Source organism: Mya arenaria, chromosome 13, assembly GCF_026914265.1.
Source record: "Mya arenaria isolate MELC-2E11 chromosome 13, ASM2691426v1".
Lineage (NCBI taxonomy): Eukaryota > Metazoa > Mollusca > Bivalvia > Myida > Myidae > Mya > Mya arenaria.
In genome coordinates, this window is record NC_069134.1 from 64,005,582 (window position 1) to 64,026,332 (window position 20,751).

The following is a 20,751-nucleotide window of genomic DNA, read 5'->3' on the forward strand; positions in this document are numbered from 1 at the left end:
GTGGTTTCAAAATAGTCCATGTAGTATGGCTATTTGTATAATAACGGGAATTATAACTATAATGTAAATAATGTACATGATAGTAATTACAGTATGATACGTAGGCGCACATATTCATGAACAAAAGGTTCCAAACATTCATTATTACTAAATATTCACCATGATTGTTAACAGAAGACAAATCCCTATTTGCCGTGTGGTCAACAGACCGACGAACTAAGTCGCCACTGTATATTGGGTCAGAGATCAAGCATGACTCTCCGTGACAGTTCTATAAACGGGACTCTTCGATGGTCGGAGGTTCCTCGGGATATCCATAGGTTGCGCAAATGATATGCGATCGTCATGGACACTATTTATTGGCGGCTCAGTGCAGCTTATCGGAGACGCTGAGTTGTCCAAGCGCTTGGTAACACATTCTTGGTCGAATGGAGACACAGCTTTGCGTTTGTTTAGAATTGTGCGGCTCGATTGAGGACATACCATTAGTTCATATCATAATTCATACCATTTATATCACACACTGACTTGTTAAAATTTCAATTTATTTTATCAACTGTGATTTCACCGGGTCTATTACATACGTCATGCGACGATATCATTATACACATATGACGGTTCCAGAAGGAGCGGAGAACCCCAGCGAGGTGAAGTAAAACATTATGTTGACAATATAGAACATATATATATATATATATATATATATATATATATATATATATATATATATATATATATATATATATATATATATATATATATATATATAGTAAATACATATTCATCAATTACTTTGAGAAAACCGGCAATACAAAGATAAAATAAAAAAATAAACAGAAAGTACATTCAAACTCAATATTTAATGCAATTGTTCTCTTAAGAATAAATATTATATAAACTGCATACTCCAAATAATGTTTTCCGGGCAAGTTCTCCACAAAAGTACACCCGCACACAAAATCGTAAGAAACTACCTTGTTTGCAATGGAAACCATTAATAATATATTGCGTCTTCATGTACACGAATGGTTATTTTGAGTGTGTTTTTGTTAGATCTGATGTAAAAGATTGACGGAGACCATTCTTTGGTAACGGCTTTCAAGATATGTATAACCACTTTTAAAAACATTGCCAGACATAATGAGTGTGAATGAACTTTCGTAACATTGCATTTTTTCTAATACAAAGGAAAAGTTTTGGACCATCCAATTTTTTTTCTCCGTAAAACAATTCGTCTAAAAGACATATTGATAACAAAGTAGATTTTCATCATAATAATGCAACTACATATCGTTCTTTTATTTCATAGTGTTATAATATACATACATACATAATGTAAACAACACAACATTGATGACAAAGTGGATATTTTGGAAGTCCATTTAACGCTTCCATAGTGTTTGGTTCTTTTTAAAATCACGTGGGTGTTCTTAGCATTCGCATAATTGTAAATCAATAGAACCAGCTAAACGTATGCCCGTTTCTTAACCACATGTTTCTAGGTGACTGACGTCATGGTTGTGTTATCTATAATGTCATCATGCTGTGCTGTTAAGCAGCATCAAAAAGTTCCTCTTTTGACTAGTAAGGATTTGTTTTTTCTATGAGAGGCTATCAATCAATCATTGGTTAATTAGTTTGTTTATTATAACTGCCATGTGCCACCTTGCAGCGTTGTTGTAGGGAAACATTCTCAGAGAACTAGAGTAGCATTTCCAAGCCAGGTCAAGCATGTCTTCCAGTTCAAAACAGTGGCCTAGTACATTTAACGTCGTCTCGATATAGCTACACAAATCTCTTGTATCTTTAACGTAGTCAGCAAGTTTAATTAATGCTGAATTTTTTTTGTCATGTTGTTCAAGTTTTCTGTATGTGAGGTACTGCAAGTAGTAGAGAAATGGAAGTGATTCAATAATTGCAAAGGCCATATAAAGTTCACCGGCTTTACGTTGTTGAATGTCTGCAGGTGTGAAAGTTCTGTACATCTCATACACCAAATGTTTGGGTACACAGTTTAGTTCCTGGCGGAAGAACGTGACACTGAGTAAAACAAATGTCTTAACAATCTCTGAAACAGGTTGGTCCAGTAGTTTCCTCAAAAAGATACGATTGCGTCCGACGTTTAAAATTTCTGCTGCAAAACTGAGCTGCCACACGTCTGGATGCAGAAGTTGCTCTGTTTGTTCCAACATTGCTGCTGCCTTCTCATACTGCCCGGTGCAGTACAACATTGAGGCAAATTTCAATCTACCGGAAGACAAATCCAAAGAACCTTGGTACGGTTGGTTCATTTGTTCTGCGATATTTTGACGTGACTCTATACAAACAGATCCATGTACTGACACTAAGATGGATTTCAAATAAATTATTAACATGCAAAATACATCCTTAGTAAACTCTTGCTTAGTGTCCTTTATGAATGACTGGCAATCGCTTACCGCTTTTGTACATACTATGATAAGCTGTGAGGCACTTTCCTCTTTTGAAAGTCCTAAGATTGTTGATATGTTGTAAAATTCTTTTAGAAGTTCCTCCAAACAGTACTTCAGTGTGCTTTGTTCATTGTCAGATTTTGATGATAGGTTCACGATATGGAATTTGGTTCCTGTTAACATTTGCATTCTCTCACCCAATCGGTCCATTTCTATGTCTACCAGATAATTGCTTATGTTTTCTATCATATCTGACAACATTGCTGAGATACGTGGCAGCTCAAACTTCTTCAGTTTCCCAACAAACAAGTCCACGCCAGATATAGTGTAATGTGGGCAATAATGTATCCTACACCAGCGCTCAAGTGTGGTAAGACAGTAGATAACACACTGTAGAATATTTTTCTTTTTCCAGATTTTTGGTTGATATGTTTCCACGGTAAACAATAAGGCTGTCTTAAAGTGGAATGTGCTTAACCTATCATCAAATATGGGCTTGAAATATGTTATTCTTAATACTTTGAGAACTATGTATACTTTAAGTTTGATCATATTCAAGTCAAATATCAGCAGCCTTTCTATGTGAGGTGTAGAAAATCTCCATTCCAGTGTGGGATAACTACTCTCAGCATGTCCCTGTGGGACAAAATATGTTCGAGTCTTTTTTGCCTTTTTCAATAACGCAAGGCTGGGCCAATGCCCAGGCCGTGGTCTGCGAAGGAAGAACATACATTCATCTCGGAGTCTGGTACAGGACAGCGCATTCACACTATCATAATCTTTACTCAGACTTCTAGACGGACCGTTTTTAACATATTCGTTTCCGTAAAAATGTCTATTCAATATGTCAAAGTATGAGTTTTTAAGAAGCATCCTCCCCTCCATGTCCGCTATCGCTGTCTTTGATTCCTCTCTTACCATGTTCAATGTGATTGGCACTGGAATGTCCGGCCTGACCATCTGCATGTTGCAATGTTGGGGCGGGGAATGCTCATTTTTAAGAACCAGGAGGCTCTGTATTCTTCCAGACCGCCATTCAGACATCTCCAGCAGTACATGTGTGGCATAGTTAGTGTTTAAAACATCTATATCTGAATTCATTCCGAAAGTCGTCGTGCCTTCAGATTGGCTTCCAAAGAAGGAATAGTGTAAGTCTTTAGTTTTGTCAGTAGTACCAAAGAAAGTTGCAAGCTTTTCAATGGTCAACCATGTCTTCCTCCTCCAAATGACCATCTCCCTTGTGACCCCGATGTCCCCGAGCACCCTGGATAGTCTCAGGGACACTGCTTGTTTTCCCTCAGGATCACGGTCCATATGCTGTAAAAATAATTTGACTTTTATAAAACGTTGATCCAGAAAAAGTAATTAACACACGCCGGTAAAGTTGGTAGTTGGTGATTCGAATATATCAACTACCTACTAGTTGGTAGTTGTTTTTTCGAATATCCAACTACCTGCTAGCTGTAAGCTGGGGAATGGAATAATCAACTACATAAATTAGATGTTGATGTTGATATTAAGCTACACGACCATTACTAGTTGTTTTTTGCGATATCCAACTTCCAATTAGTTGATAGTTGAGGATTCAGATTAAGTCTTGTTTTTGGTTGAAACCCCTCGCCAAATTCATTTTCGAGCATACACACAGGAAACACGGTTTAATCTGAGTATGTTTTCAACATTTTCCAGTTGAATATTAAAAATTGCAATTTGGTTATTCGCAAAGAAAAGAAGAACGGTGCGAAATGTGATGTTTAGGTGAAAATGTTTGAAAACGTTTGGAAATGTAAATAACTAAGTGTGGGAATTTCTGGAATTTGACAATAACAATGTCAAATGATGCAATAGAAAATTACAGTATAACGTTCTTTAATATGTATTAAATTGAGGTATAACATATCTTAACTATAGAAAATACTTTGATTAAAAAAACTATGTTATTATAATTATTGATATTGGTTAAGTAACTTGTAACATTTCAAATTTTTGGAATTTGCCTTCAGACGAATAAAAAGGTTCACAACTAAAGTCACAGACACAGTAAAGTGTCTCAAAGTATAAAGAACATGCTGATTTCCGTAATTTGAAACACAACACAATCAATTTTGATACAGGCCAAACTTATGTTTACTACTGAAATTGATTAAATTTACAGTATTTTTATGTTGTTACTTATTTTTTTATACATGGTAAACGTTTAACGATTACATACATAAGTGTTTGTTTATTAAAGTGTCACCCTCCCAAATAATGGCCAGCCGTTGGACTTACGAGACACCTTGATTCCTGTCCTTTGTGCCAGTAGTCTGACAGAAAGGGAATGGTTACCTATCATTTTAACAAGCTGCTGGGTCAGCAACAGATCATATAAGAAAAACCGCCGTGTTGGACTCAAATCTTTGATCTCTCGCTCCCTACGCGGACGCCTTAACCACCAAGCCATGGTGACGGTGTGATACATGAATCTGCGTGCGAGCAGACGAAGAATGTAAAAACATCAACAACAACAACAACAACAACAGTGTATGTAACGAAGATACTTGATAAACGTTCCCGTGAATAAAACGACCGTCAACTTAACGTAAGTACATGTGTACACATGAATGCAAATATTGGTAGTTTGATATTCGCAAATAACCAACTGTTAATGTACGAATAACCAACTGACGAATGTGTGAACAATAGTGAATTAAAAGAATGTTTCTGAAGAAGATACATATGTGTACATGCATAATCATATATTGAGCGTGTAACTTTTTCATATGTGAACATTTAGACCATACAATTAGACATATAATCTGAATTCGTAACTATCGACTGGATGGTAGTTTGATATTCGCGAATAACCAACTGGAAATTCCGAATAACCAACTGGCAAATGAAAAAAAAAACATACTCAAGTTAAACAGTGTTTGTCACGTAGATACATGTTTGTACATGCATACAAATATTTAAGCGTGTGATTTCTTAATATGTGTACCCTTTAATCATGGAACAAGACCAAATTTGAATCCTCCACTACCAACAGCTTTTTCATGACAATTTCTAAAACTGATAGTCAGAGGTCGATAAACCTTAATTTCGGTCAGAGTATTGTCATAATAATGTATGTATTGTTTGTGTATTATTTTGCCAGACATTAGAATAAAAGTTTTTAAAGTAGAAAGCGTTGTCGGTTGCGTAAAGATTTAGTATTTAGTGATATCTTAAAATATGCTCTTTATGCAAGAAAATCATATTCCTTAAATGTATGAAGACACACTGAATAATTTAAAATGCAACATTCTCCTTCATTTTACTTTTCTTTTGAGATACCCATTTATTTATTTCAATAAATCATACTTTAATACTTCCGATAATACTTCCACTATATCAATATATTGATCATTGAAGAGTAAGCAGAAATACAATATAGTTGGACGTTCACAAAGGTAACCGTTGACTATCGTCTGTTTTGATTAAACTTAAACTTAAACAGCCTCTACCGTAGTAAAGAAATTTCTTAAAATAATCTGTTTTAAAATCTTAATTTTTATATTTGTGTACAAAATATATTCTGTTTTCCTACAAAAGGCTTGGTATTTAATAATCCAAATAAAGTTACTCCTGTCAATGTTAATATCAGGCCCGTAGCTGGGCATACGCAAATACGCCCCTGAGTATCATTAATTTTCAAAAGTCTATAACACTGTTTGGTATTCCATTCATATAAATGTTACCATGATGACTCAGAGCTGCTAATGAATATTAAGCTCCGCCTACTGTCTAATGTTATTCTTATTACTGCTGCAGGTTTTGTACATAGCAGAGTTGTGTTTACTATCATGAGATGTATATCGTTATTAAAGTATAAAACATTGAATTGTGTTTATATACACTGACCACCCAATATCATAACAAACACTGAATCAGCATTAACAATCGAAGCCTGAGGGGAATAATGGTTACAGCTAATATCAACAGCTTAGAAATTTCATTGCTGATACGTCCAATCCATATGTCGGGGAAATGCGTACGTGCACTGTAGTAAACAGACAGAATACACAACAAGACATAAGTCGATATAATAACAAAATGGGTTCCATTTTTGTTTTGGTGAGTATATCGACACCATCGACAAAACATTGACAGATGCATTTCTTCAAAAGCTGCGTGTAAACGGAATCGATGTCAACCGAATGCGAGACAATGGAACATCTAACATGCCAAGAAACTTCCGGGGCAATCAAGCCGATGTAAAACAGATTGTACTGGAAGCTGCATATAGACATTGCAAAAAGCAGATTTCCTTAACCTCGCCATTGTTCAAGCAAGAATGGAACTATACGATCGTACGTGTGTGCTTAGTTCAAACAAATCTAGAACTAGAAAAATTAAGGTTGTGGCGTTTTTATATTTGTAATACACACCACTTCATTCCCTGTAAATTTCAACACGTTTAAGCGACAAGTTTATAACGTGCAATCACGCATTCCATATAAGTCATCAAAATCAGCATGCTGGCCCCACGCTCTGTTTAAACAAAACTTAGATTGGAAACTTAAGTTTCTGGTGTTGGTTTATCCGTAATACATATAAAGTGGCTATATATAACAACCGTGGCTGGCCCATTAGTGGGTAGTTAACACAATAAAATACCGACCACTAAAAAGTTAAAGGTTATTAATATATTCTAACACAAAATAAATGGTAATGTATTAGTGGTCAACATTTTCTTTTATCCAATACATTTATTTCAGTAAACCAGGATTCAGCCGTAATTGATAAAAAAAACATGTGAAGCGATAGATATAACCGTTTAGTGGGTTGTTTACTCAAGAAAATGCCGACCACTAAAACGTTCAAGGTTGTTTGTATGTTTTTTACACAAAATAAATGAAAATGTATAAGTGGTCATTTTTTTTCAAGAAACTAGATGACCGGCAAGGGGTGAAGGTCTCCTTACATTCCTGTCGGCTTTGAAAACCATAGAAGCGGCATTATTAGAATTGAAGAGGACACTAAAGCTAGCTGCCAAAATAACGCCATTTTACGGTTTGACTTATGTACTCCTTTCCTCGTGCATACCATTGTCGAAACAGTTACAACGCAAGTCATATGATCTAATTGGAGCTGTTATCGAGGCAAAAATCATTAACCCATTAACATTTGCCTAAGTTTTCATGAATCTAGATTATATAGATTTTGAGTTTTGAGCATCACAAGTCCTGAAATGATTTTTTAAATTAAAGGGCCAAAACTTTTAACAAAGTGCAGCGGGAAACGAAACCCCAGATGCACAACTCAATCACCCTTTTAATATTCCCCTAAGGTTTCGTGGCACTAGGTAATATAATTTTGGAGTAATGAGCGACACAATTCCAGAAATGCCACTTTTACTAATTCAATGGCCATAACTCTGGTTTTACTGAGTGGGGCGGAAAACGGAACCCCTGGTGCTGCTCTACATCACTCTATTAACAGTCCCCTAAGGTTCCATGACTCTAGATAATACAGATTTGGAGTTTTGAGAAACACATGTTTTACTAAGTGAAGCGGAAAACAAATCACGGACTCACGCACGGACGGACAAGGGCAAACTTACATCCCCCATTTTGGTGTTGGCATAAACACTAAACTAAACCTTGTCATGCAGATTTGAAAATAAATTTAGTACATTACTATATGAAGTTGTATTATTTGAATCATACGAACATTTGCATTTCCAGGAATAGAATAATTATTTACAGTTTAAATTTCGCATAATACATTGGAAGGAAGGACGCATAGACAAACGGACGGACAAGGGCAAATCTATATGTCCCCTACCCATTTTTGTTGAGGGCATACAACAGACTTTTTGCATCAACCTAAAGAATTGAGCCCTCTTCAAGATTCAATGGTCTTGTTCTTCACAATATCTATGTTATAGAGAAGGAGATATATATTGAGGCAGCGGTTGATATAGAAAATACGCCTGCCTCATTTAATTCATGATTTGAACTTGCCTAAGCTACAGTTATTTAGTATATATGGCTGATGTTTAATAAGGGTATACATATGCCTTAAATTATATATCATTAGGCCAGCTTTTATAAATTGATTAACGGATTTTTAAAAAAAAATGTTGGACAGGTGGTAGGTAAAAAAAAGCAATCAAGACAAGTTACCAATTTTTTTTACAATACATGTATTTTTCATACTGTTGGTGGCAAAATCCACATATCAAAATTTCAACAAACAGAAAAGACATGTTCATAGACACAAATATATGAATGACATTTGAAAATGAATAAATGCTTAAGTATGTTTTGATGTCTATGCGACACAATGTCTGCATTGCCTCAGTATTATAATAGATATTGATATGATCAAATTTGTGATCACTTTTTCATACACAAATATTTGGCTTTAAAGTCCAATGTTTTCTCCTACCAATTTCAGATTTAAATTAATGTAATCGTGATATAAGCATTCAATTGACCTTACCTTAAAATAATATCACATAAAGTCACTATTATTACAAATTACAGTTAAAGTGTAACTTTATATTTTTTAAAAGCGCATTTCTTACTGCAAGAGTTTTCTTATTTGCAATACTATTGCCACAAATTGGCCTTACAATGAAATATGACTGTTGTTTGACCAGCAATCGACTGGGCACAACTTCTTCTAAACAACAGTAAAAGCACACTGTAGCAAATTTACACCGACACACCTGCAGTGTAAACATATTATGTTTAAACTTAACATTGCTCCAAGACTCAATTAGTTTTAAATGAAATAAGGAAATGTAAATAATAAAAATGAATTTATATTCAGCAATGCATTTTTGAGGTTAAGATATTTTTCTGCAGCTTTAGCAAAATTTAAGTTATCCAAGATTTTGATTACTAGAATAGTAGGTGGTCTCCATATATGTTTAACAAATAATGCCCCCTCGGACAAAGACAGTGTTGTGACAGGGCTTAGGTCTGGGAATGGGGTAGCTGCACAGGCTTACGGTAATGCTTCTTCAACACCAACCAGCGTCTTGGGTGAATCATGTCGAGATGATGCTGACAATAAACAACACTTCTTTTCCCATAATTTGAACAGAGAGCGAAACTTTGAACATGGGCTACAAATTAAAGAACATATTTATAAATAGAAAGTAGTAATAAAATGCCAAATAATGGCCACGAACTTTAAAAGTTAAAGTGGGGTATATAGAAACACAATACAAACACTTAGTCATTTATAGGTGCTGTCAGTACATACAGGCTCTACATTGGCTACCGTTGTTTATGTGTTTTTTTTCCTCTGGTTTCACCTGATCATCCCAAGTAAATAAAAACAGAAGATAATAACACCATTTAAGCTAATAACAAGTTCTAGTTATTAAACTATTATTAAAAGCACCTGTCCAAAATGAGCAGTGAGAGAATTTACCTTTCATTTGGCAACTTGTTGTAAACCTTCAGCACTGACACCATGGTTTTGAAAGCATAAGTTGTAGTTTTCTTTTCGTTGGCTTCACCAGCGTTTGACTCTACAATTTTAAAAATGAAATATTTAAAAAAGTGAAGTTTTGACAGTCATGTTAAGTTGAAGTTCTGTGTGATAAAGCTTTACACTGGATCAGGCCAATTCTAAAATAGATTGTTATACATTTAAACTGTAAATAATGTTTGGTACAAGAAAACATTTGACGACATATATGCATATATATGGCATATAAATAAACGACTCAAGCCGATATATTTTAACAATAACACTGGTTTATATGCGAACTCTTACCAATGATACAGACATCAGCCTTGATGAACCGGTTTCCAAAACCAAAGATCTCCTGACTGGTCTTCTCTGGTGATATCTCCGCCCAGTCTTTTCATCGGTTGAAGCATGAATACTGTGTTGAATTGTCAGTTCTTACAAAAAAACTTTTAAATGGCATGTTGAAAATGAGAATTTATTCTATGTATGATCTCAGCTTCATTGAGGCCACCATTTTGAAAACAAGTTTTAAAACTGCACCCTAATTTTACAATGAAACAGGGAACAAGTTTTACATGAACATACATAAATTTTCACGTCCGCAGAATAAAAAACAATCCGTTTCCTTTTTTTTCTTTTTTTTTTCAAATTATTTTTTGAGTTCTCGGAATAATTGGGCGGCGGATCCGTTAACCATTTTTTTAAAAAAAAGGCCTTATAAATTAAATAGAAATACATGGAGAAGCAAAGTTCATGTTTCCGTTATTTTTAGTCGCTCTGTTATATAATGTAATGGATAATTGAGCATGTGAATATGCAAGATACTGTTATCGTCAGTTTAAACTTACTTTACTATAATGCTTTTCTATGTAAATGATTGTTTAATATTGCTGTGAATACTGATGGAAGCTGTATAAATTGTCCCTTTAATAAATGAAAACTTGAACCCAGTTTATATCAAATTATATCTAATAACCTTTCTCGGGTTTTTGTGAAATATTCCGATGGATATCCAAAATTCATTCAGAGTTCACCGTTTGTGTTCGAAAATAATACAAACACTTTCTGGGCAAGAACCCACGTGTCCTTTGGAAGTGCATTGAATGAAAAAAAACCCTCTTGCTTCCTGGCTTATACATCTCGCTTTCGGACTTGAACATCTTGCATTCTTACTTTTACATCTCGCTTTCTGACTTGTACATCTTGCATTCTTACTTTTACATCTTGCTTTCTGACTTGTACATCTTGCTCTCTGACTTGTACCTGTTGCATTCTTACTTTTACATCTTGCTTTCTGACTTGTACATCTTGCATTCTTACTTTTACATCTTGCTTTCTGACTTGTACATCTTGAAATCTTAATTTTACGTCTCGCTTTCTGACTTGTACATCTTGCATTCATACTTTTACATCTTGCTTTCTGACTTGTACCTCTGGAATTCTTATTTTTACATCTTGCATTCTTACTTTTACATCTTGCTTTCTGACCTGTACATCTTGCATTCTTAATTTTACATCTTGCTTTCTAACATGTACATCTTGCATTCTTACTTATACATCATGCTTTCTTACTTGTACATATTGCATTCTTACTTTTACATCTTGCTTTCTGACTTGTATATCTTGCATTCTTACTTTTACATCTTGCTTTCTGACTTTTACATCTTGCTTTCTGACTTGTACATCTCGCATTCTGACTTGTAACTTTTGCATTCTTACTTTTACATCTTGCTTTCTGAATTGTACATCTTGCTTTCTGACTTCTACCTCTTGCATTCTCACTTCTTCATCTTGCTTTCTGACTTTTACATCTTGCTTTCTGACTTGTACATCTCGCTTTCTGCCTTGTACCTCTTGCACTTTTACTTTTACATCTTGCTTTCTGCCTTGTACATCTTGCATTCTTATTTTAACATCTTGCTCTCTGACTTGTATATGTTGCATTCTTACTGTTACATCTTGCTTTCTGACTTGTACATCTTGCATTCTTACTTTTACATATTGCTTTCTGACTTGTACATCTTGCTTTCTGAATTGTACATCTTGCATCCTTACTTTTACATCTTGCTCTCTGACTTGTACATCTTGCTCTCTGACTTGAAAGTCTTCTCATCGGACTTGTACATCTTGCTTTCTGACTTGTACATCTTGCATTCTTACTTTACATCTTGCTTTCAGACTTATACCTCTTGCTCTCTGCTTTGTACCTCTTGCATTCTTACTTTTACATCGTGCTTCTTACTTGTACATCTTGCATTCTTACTTTTACATCTTGCTTTCTGACTTGTACATCTTGCATTCTTCCTTTTACATCTTGCTTTCTGACTTGTACATCTTGCATTCTTACTCTACATCTCGCTTTCTGACTTGTACATCTTGCAATTGTACTTTTACATCTCGCTTGCTGGCTTGTACATCTTGCAATTGTACTTTTACATCTCGCTTGCTGGCTTGTACATCTTGCTTACTGACTTGAACATCTTGCATTCTGACTTGTACATCTTACTCTCTGACTTTTACATCATGCATTCTTACTTTTATATCTCGCTTTCTGACTTGTACATCTCGCTTTCTGACTTGTACCTCTTGCATTTTACTTTTACATCTTGCCCTCTGACTTCTATATCTTGCTCTTTTACTTGTACATATTGCTTTTTGACGTATACATCTTGCATTTGGACTTGTACATTTTGCTTTATGACTTATACATTTTGCATTCAGACTTGTTCATAATGCTCTATGACTTATACACCTTGCATTCGGATGTATTGTGTGGTATTTGCACGGGCTGGTGGCTATGTAAATAAAATTCATTGTTTGTTTGTTTTGCTTTCTGACTTATACATCATGCTTTTTTTTTACTTGTACATATACTTTTGTGACTTTCGAATCATGTTATGTGACTGGTACATCATGCTTTGTGACTTGTACATCATGCATTTTGACTTGTATATTATGCGTTCTGACTTGCATTCTGACTTGTACATCATGCATTCTGACTTGTACATCATGCATTCTGACTTGTACATCATGCTTTCTGACTTGTACATCATGTATTCCGAATAATACATCATGCATTCTAACGTGTTCATCATGCTTTCTGAATTGTTCATCATGCTTTGTGACTTTTACATCATACATTCGAACTTCTACATCTTGCTTTCTGACTTGTGCAACTATGCTTTAAGACTTCTACATCTTGCTTTCTGACTTGGACATCTTGCTTTCTGACTTATGTTGTAAGTTTCAAGACAACATTATTTTTCACTTTTAGAAAACATACAATCGATAAAATGAAGGCATTGCCGCATTCGTAACTTTCAGTGCCTTGGTTTCAAATATCGTGCGGTTGATCGTTACTCGTCCAATAACCAAAATAGGAATTCCCTTTGTAATTACATCAGACAGAGAAAAGACGTTTATGATTGAGAATTCAGATTAAAACATGACCTCAGATATATGCATTTACTTCCAAACTTATACGCACATACTAAACAAATACATTCAAACATATTTCGTAATTTAATTAAAGCACTTACCAATGAAAACCTCAAAATATACCTTTTCTCAAATAATTATCTTTCTTCATGCAAAATAAAAAAAATTGAAACTTTGATGGATAAAGACATATTGAATTGTCCAAAATGCAACGTTCGCCTTCATGTTATTATTGAAATGCATTTATTATTTCAATCATACTTAAAATATTGATTACTATACCACTATATCAGCATATTGATACCAAAAAGCAAATTCGTTGAACTGTTATCTCCCGTCTGAATATGAAAGGTTAATTGAAATGGAATGGAAAACATGCAATACGGCTGCAGAATTATGAACTCTCATGAACTTGAAGAGTTTGTTTGCAATTGATTAAAAAATAAAAAAAATATTGCATATAGGGTAGCATTTAGATTTGACCCAGTTACGCAGTTTTTGACGAAAAGTTACCTAATTTTAAACTAAAACAATAGTTCATCAAAGCAAACATTTTGATCAATGTGAATGGACATTTGACCAGAAATATTGCATAAATATAGGTTCTAGAGTGTTCGCAGAGTTGTGCTTAGATTTTAACCAAGTGACTTAGTTTGTAATCCAGTGAAGTCTAGTTCAAAACAATCCAAGATTGCATAGATGCAAATACTCTGATTAAGTTTCATGAAGACTGTAGCTAATATATTGCCATTATTTGTTCCCAAGATTTCTCATGAACCTTGATTTTTCCTTATGACCTAGTTTTTGACACATGTGACCAAATTCTAAAATACTATGGGACTTTATCAAGGATAACTTTCTGTCTAAGTTGAACATGATCAGACCAATCATTTGCTTGACAAAAACACTATTTAACTGTTCAAAGTTTGTGACATTCAAATTACTTTCTGAATATTACTAACAGCCTGTATGACATATAGCAATAATATTGTTTCCCTACGAAGTGTTTTGAACAATTCATAAGGCAAAACGGCGCCTCTGGTGTTTTATACCGTTGTTTGTATAACATAGTTGATGCCATGTGATAATGCCCTATTTTGCGACACTGTTACGACTATATACAAGAACAACGACATACGTACTTTATCCGATTACCAATATTTAAACATCAAGAAAACATCAACATCAAGTTGTTCAAACAACCACAAAAGAAACAACCATATTGGTATATTACTGGTGCGAAAACTTATCAAATACATACAATTAAAAGTTTCTTCGACCTCCTGCATTCACTTTCTTTAATCGAAACCATTTTTTTTATTCCACAAAACTATAACAATTACTCCTTTATTAGCCAAAAAGGACAGATAGTTTTCAAGAACCCATTTTGAGATCAATTACATAAGTTTCTAACGAATAATGTTTAAAAAAAATATTAGTTTGTTCATCAGTATTTAACCATATCTTAATTACACAATGGGTTCAGTTTTGACATATAAACATGATTTGAAATTTAAAAAAACCCTGTACATGGCCTAACAAATAGTTTTAACACTGACCATAAACACAGAATAAAGTGCATAGAACATGAGTACACAGCACGAATTAAATAGCAATACAAGTAATCAAAAACACTGATAGCGCCGTTAAAAGTTTGTATCTTTAAACATGTTTCATTTAAGGAACAGTGATGTGATTGACATGCCAACTGAAGGTCTGACCCCATTTTGACAAGGGCTTTGGGGTCCGCTGAAAATTCAGCTTAATTTTAAGGTCATAGCCGCGAAGAGTTGATAATGTTTGGAAAAACATTTATTTCATTCTTAGAGTTGATATTGAAATTGGCTAAGAATAGCCAGTAAAGCTCCCTTTTAATATGTTCAGATAATGTGTTTTATGCAAAATAAAACGAACACTCACCTTGCATGAATTAAATCACACTGATTGATTTAAATTGCATCTTCCTCAATCTTTAAAATAGCCATGTTTGTATTCAGGTTTATACTGCAAGTACAGATAATGCTTTCATTATCAGTAGTTCGATATTGTGTAGACTTTCAATACAATTTAATACAATACAAGGAAGTTTACAAAGATAACCGCTAAAAATTACTTACGGAGTAAGCTTAAAGTCAAAATCAATATTAACGAATACTGAAATATTAATATAGGTAGCGGGTTTACGGGGGCGTCAACAAATAATGACACTTCCCCCCTCCAAACCCCAGCACCCCGCCCCTCAAATTGCAAAAATAAACATTTGTAATCAATATATAGACCGAAAGAACAAACAAAGAAAACATCCGTATATTCCATTCCAGAATAAGACTAGCGATCATGTCCTGGGGAAGACCCCAAACCGCTTTACACGGGGATGGGACGCCCGGCCGAAGTAAGGTATACTAAATTTGCTCTCACTCTAACGCTTATCACGCCCGTCTTTATACATAAACTTTGTTTAATTTATTTATTTTCATCATGCAATCTACTTCATAAACACATTAAGCCCAAGTCAATCATACTAATCTCACAACCATTTAAGGCTAAGACAAATTAACAGAAACAAAAAAAACCATCCCTGATAATGTTGTGGATAATATAATAACACATTAAAATAAAGATATGCCATAAAAGCAAAATAATCTTTTCACTATTTAATTTAAGTTTAAGGATGAAAACAAGAACAATCCACCTTTTTATAACGAAACCTGTAAAACCAAAGATGAATTTCAAAGCCTTACAAGGAAAATTTGAACGCTGAGCATAAACTAAATTGCAACCAACATTATTATATACGCACAATTGAAAAAGCATTCCAAATCAATAAAATACTGAAAGCACATTTGTCTTTAATACATTGAAAAATACAGGGAAAAGCCTGAACATTTAACACTTAACTTTGTTGAGGGGCACGAGGCAAGGACCAAATCGACAATGCACTATTTAAACAAGCATGTCGTGTTTTTAAAATGGAGTAATAATTGTTTGTTTGCAATATATTACTCATAGCGAGCACCAATAGGTCAATTTCACAAGTGGGTAATATTTAGAGTATATAGAGTAAATTTACTTTGGTGCTCGTGAAACTTTTTAATTTTTCATTTTTCATGTATTCCAACAAATAATACCAATCTTCACAAGATATAATAACACAGGTATACAAATGTACAGAAAATGACAGAAATAAAGCAGAGACGACATTGTATTTTGACAATAATGAATAGTGATTACAACTTGCATCGTTGATCTATTAAAATTAATCTCTTTACCTGCGAAGAATCTAGACTTTATTTGTGAGAGTGATTGAATATCAATAAACAGTTTATTTTTACACAACCAACTATAATAAATAATTTGTGTAAAAGCAGGTAAGTACTTTTAGATACTGTGATACAAAACCAAGTTTATTCATGTAGTTTCTGTAATAATACTTCTGAAAGTTATTCAACAAAGGCACTAACAATTTAAAATTAAAATAATACAGGGAAAAACAAACAGATCTTCATGGTTGTGAGGCCTACATTGACGATGCCATTATCCACACCGACGAGTGGAATGATCATTTACAGACAATCCGAGAATTCTTCAATCGACTTACATGTGCCAAGTGAGTTTTGTCATGCTACCTTGACATTTCTTGGTCATGTTTTGGGACAGGGTCAGGTTAAACCTACAGATGCTAAAATTACAGCTATCTCTGAATTGACTTTGCCTACTTGTAAAAGACAACTGATGCGTTTTCTCGGTATAGGTGGTTATTACAGAAACTTTTCATAACTTTTCTGAAATCACAGAACCTTTAACGAATTTACTAAATAAAGGCAGGTACAAAGTTTGTTTGGAGTGACAGATGTCAAAATGCAGTTGATACAGTAAAAGTCACACTCATGAACACACCAGTTCTCTAAGCACCAGATTTCGACAAACCTTTCAAATTGTCAGTAAAGCCAGTGACATTGGTGCAGGAGCTGTATTAGTGCAAGGGGACAACAATTAAGTTGAACATCCAGTTTGTTACTTTTCTAGAAAGTTTAACAAACACAAGAGAAATTATTCAACAATAGAAAAAGAGTGTCTTGCTCTCATTCTTGCAATTCAGCACTTTGAAGTTTATCTAACTTCTGCAGTGACACCTATTGTTGTCTTCAGGGACCACAATTCACTTAGATTTCTACACAAACTCAAAACCAAAAATCAAAGCTACTGAGGTGGAGTTTATTGTTACAAGATTATGATCTTGAAATTAAACATATCAAAGGGAAAGACAATGTGATTCCAGATGCTCTTTCTCGTGTTTGAAAGGCTTCATATGATATTATGTTTTTATTGAAAATATTGTTGATTATATGTATTCCATTCATCTAGTGACTGCTGCATATTTAGCTACTTGAATTTTGTACATGTTGATGTACTATTGTAAATGTGATATTTAATTAGTATTGACTAAAGAAACATTTATTGCATAAATATTTCTTTTTCTTGAGGAGGGGAAGTGTTATGTAGGCGGCTTATTTATGTATTATGCACTTGCTTTGTATTTAGGGTGATGTTTATTGTTACAAATTATACATGCATTTACATTTGGAACATTCTGGAACATTGTGGATACTTTAAGAATGTTAAAAAATAGTATGGAAATTTCTTGAATGTTTGTTACTTATCAAGTATATTCTAGAAGAAGTTTATTCTAGAAAGATCTTTGACTATATATATATATAAGGTATAGCAGAGTTAGAGGGGATCTTTTGTTATCTTTTGGTGACATTCATAAATTTTAAATACAGATTTACATTTGGATTATTCTTTGGGGAGTTTAATGTGTGGACTATTTAAATTATAAGTGCTCAAAAACATTCAGCTTTTTGGACTTTAAAGTTGGAAAAAGGACATAAACCAGGATTGGAATTATTTAAACTATTTGGAAGTGTAAAACAGGTATTTAAATTGTATTTCAACATTGTAACTTTAACATAATAAATTTTGTAAAGATTGTTGCTGGCTTCGTTTTTCTCGTTACGCCTGGCTCGTAACAATTTTTCTATTAAAAGAAGTTTTTAAACATATAAAAATAACACTACATTATGGAGACTGGGAAATTGTATAAGTATAATATGTTCAGTAGCTTGAGCAATTACTCCATTCAGGAGGTAATATAAATTTTATGTACAAGTATTTATACTTGATGTAAGCCTAAGACTAAAGTTTAAGTAACTTTTGGTAACACACTTGACAGTTGTTTTAATGTTGAAAGCGTCTACAATACTTTCGAGACCAATCATTATTCACCAACATTTCAAAGGTGAAGAATGGCTTTTGACGTTAAATTGTTGTGTCTACTGGATCTTTATAAAAGAATGAATATCGACTCAGACAAAAATTACATATTATTGCACATTTGAAATTCTGATGTTGATACTTGAACTAAAGGTTATTAAGTTGTAAATCTCAAGACAATATTATTTTTTACTTTAAGAAAACAAACAATCGATAAAATGAATTCATTGATGCATTTTACAACTTCAGTGCCTTGGTATCAAATATCGTACGGTTGATCGTTACTCGTCCAATTACCAAAATAGAAATGCCCTTTGTAAGTACATCAGACAGAGCAAACACGTTTATGATTACATTAAATACTAGAGTTATCTTTTGTTTCTGTTCACCTGTAAGAAACGTTTTATACATTACATATACTCTGTTTTTGTGTTTCAGAATATAAATGAAAGCATGACCTCAGATATAAGCATTTACGTTAAAACTTTTACGCACATACTAAACAAATACATTCAAACATTTTTCGTAATTTAATGAAAGCACTCACCAGATGAAAACCTCTAAATCTGATGAATGACAGGTTGAAAAATCAAAATCGAAAGTTAAATATTCGGGTATTTCCAGAATGTTAATAATTGCTTCACGGCGATTGATTACACAGCGCATCAGTGGAGGTGGTTTAAATATTTGCTATCGGGGAGCACGTGACCGGTGGTTTCCAGCTTATGCAAGTATATCACCCTCCTTCGCCGATTTCTTTGCAAGAGTGAAACCAACCAGTAAATGGAAGCTGTTTACAATGAGAAGAGTCGGGTACCAGACACAACTTGGGCCCAATCTTGAAATATAACTTATGCTGACATATACTAAATTGCAGCCAATTTCTCGAAACGTCTTTCGTCCCTTATACCAGGATTAGGCTAAGCTCACAATGTTTGTCTTTCAATAATTTACGTAATATTTAGTACTTTAAGAGTTTTAATACTTTAGATAGTAATTGTCTTTATTATAATTGTAAAAAAACCCCAAATATTTTCAGTTATCAAAAAGTATGTTTTTCGACTGACTTTAATATTAGCTACTTAAGCCTGATAAGCTTAAGAACTTTCGAGAAAATGTGGCCAGAAGATTATATAAAAATAGAAATAGAGGGAAACTGCTGACGACATAGGTTAAGAAGGATTCTGAAAAGTGCTGACCATAAACAATAGACCCCACTTTTTTGCTACACATATTTATTTTAACTTAATAGTTTTTCTTTTCAATTTAATCATCAGAGGAAATCTTGATATTTCCTCTTGATTTCTTAAAAAACGTTCGTAAAACGTTCGTTACTTTATTAGACCGGAAATAACGCTATGAACAAGTTACAAACATTGACGTGATATAACCTGGTGTGACGTCACCATTTTAAAGAAAACTAATTTCGTTAATAAATGCATAGTTTATATTGTTATTCTTACTAATGGATATCATTGCAGTTTGGGTTTACACGGAAAAAGGGAATTGAAAGAATCGTGTTTATAATTAGTTTTAAATTATTTCAGAGTGACGTAGTTTTTGGAAATTAACCACTATCAGGCACGTATTTTTCAATGGCAAAATCAATGATTATTTAATTTGATCTTCAAAAATCAAGCCGCTGTGAATTATTCTGGGTACTACATTTCTGTGGTGCCGGAATGGCATTGCTTTATCAGTTTGTAGAATTCGGCTCATCATTAGACTAGGTAAAACAAACAGGTAGGTCTTATGTTATTTCTACCGGAAATAGTCGTGAAGATGTGATAAAAGAACTTTACATTCACCATCATAAAATACACAATTAATTTAATTCGTCCAGGAAAAATGTAAGTAAACACACCAAAGGTTTGCTTACTAACACATTTCCTGAACTCATTGAATACAATTTTGTATTATATTACGACTCGTTACAGATCCTATATGTATATATCGCATACGATGTGTGTATACTTACGAGAATAGATCACATTTCAGCTAACAACACGGTCCTTTTTTCCCATACCTTACACTTTTCTTTATTTGTTGAAAGATAAAAGGACAAAGATAGATGACGTAAAACCTTATGATTTACATTTTTTTCCACCAACCTACAATGTGTGCTTTTAAATACAATCTGCTTTCGAAAACT

At 33.7% G+C, this 20,751-nt stretch overlaps 1 protein-coding gene across 3 annotated transcripts; it reads right to left on the bottom strand.

Moving 5' to 3' along the window:
- Positions 1–809: 809 nt before the first annotated feature.
- Positions 810–19,273, bottom strand: LOC128213140 (uncharacterized). 3 transcript variants are annotated; one of them, XM_052918675.1, is made up of 3 exons: positions 19,147–19,236; positions 15,246–15,329; positions 810–3,749 (listed from the first exon to the last, which is right to left on the bottom strand). In XM_052918675.1, the coding sequence occupies exon 3, from the start codon at positions 3,744–3,746 to the stop codon at positions 1,623–1,625; it is 2,124 nt and encodes a 707-aa protein (XP_052774635.1). In that variant the 5' UTR covers positions 3,747–3,749; positions 15,246–15,329; positions 19,147–19,236; the 3' UTR covers positions 810–1,622. The 3 variants fall into 3 exon arrangements, with proteins under 3 accessions (XP_052774635.1, XP_052774636.1, XP_052774634.1); XM_052918676.1 differs by lacking the exons at positions 15,246–15,329; positions 19,147–19,236 and adding exons at positions 9,843–9,942; positions 10,191–10,413; XM_052918674.1 differs by lacking the exon at positions 15,246–15,329 and having other exon boundaries at positions 19,147–19,273.
- Between the last annotated feature and the right edge of the window lie 1,478 nt (positions 19,274–20,751).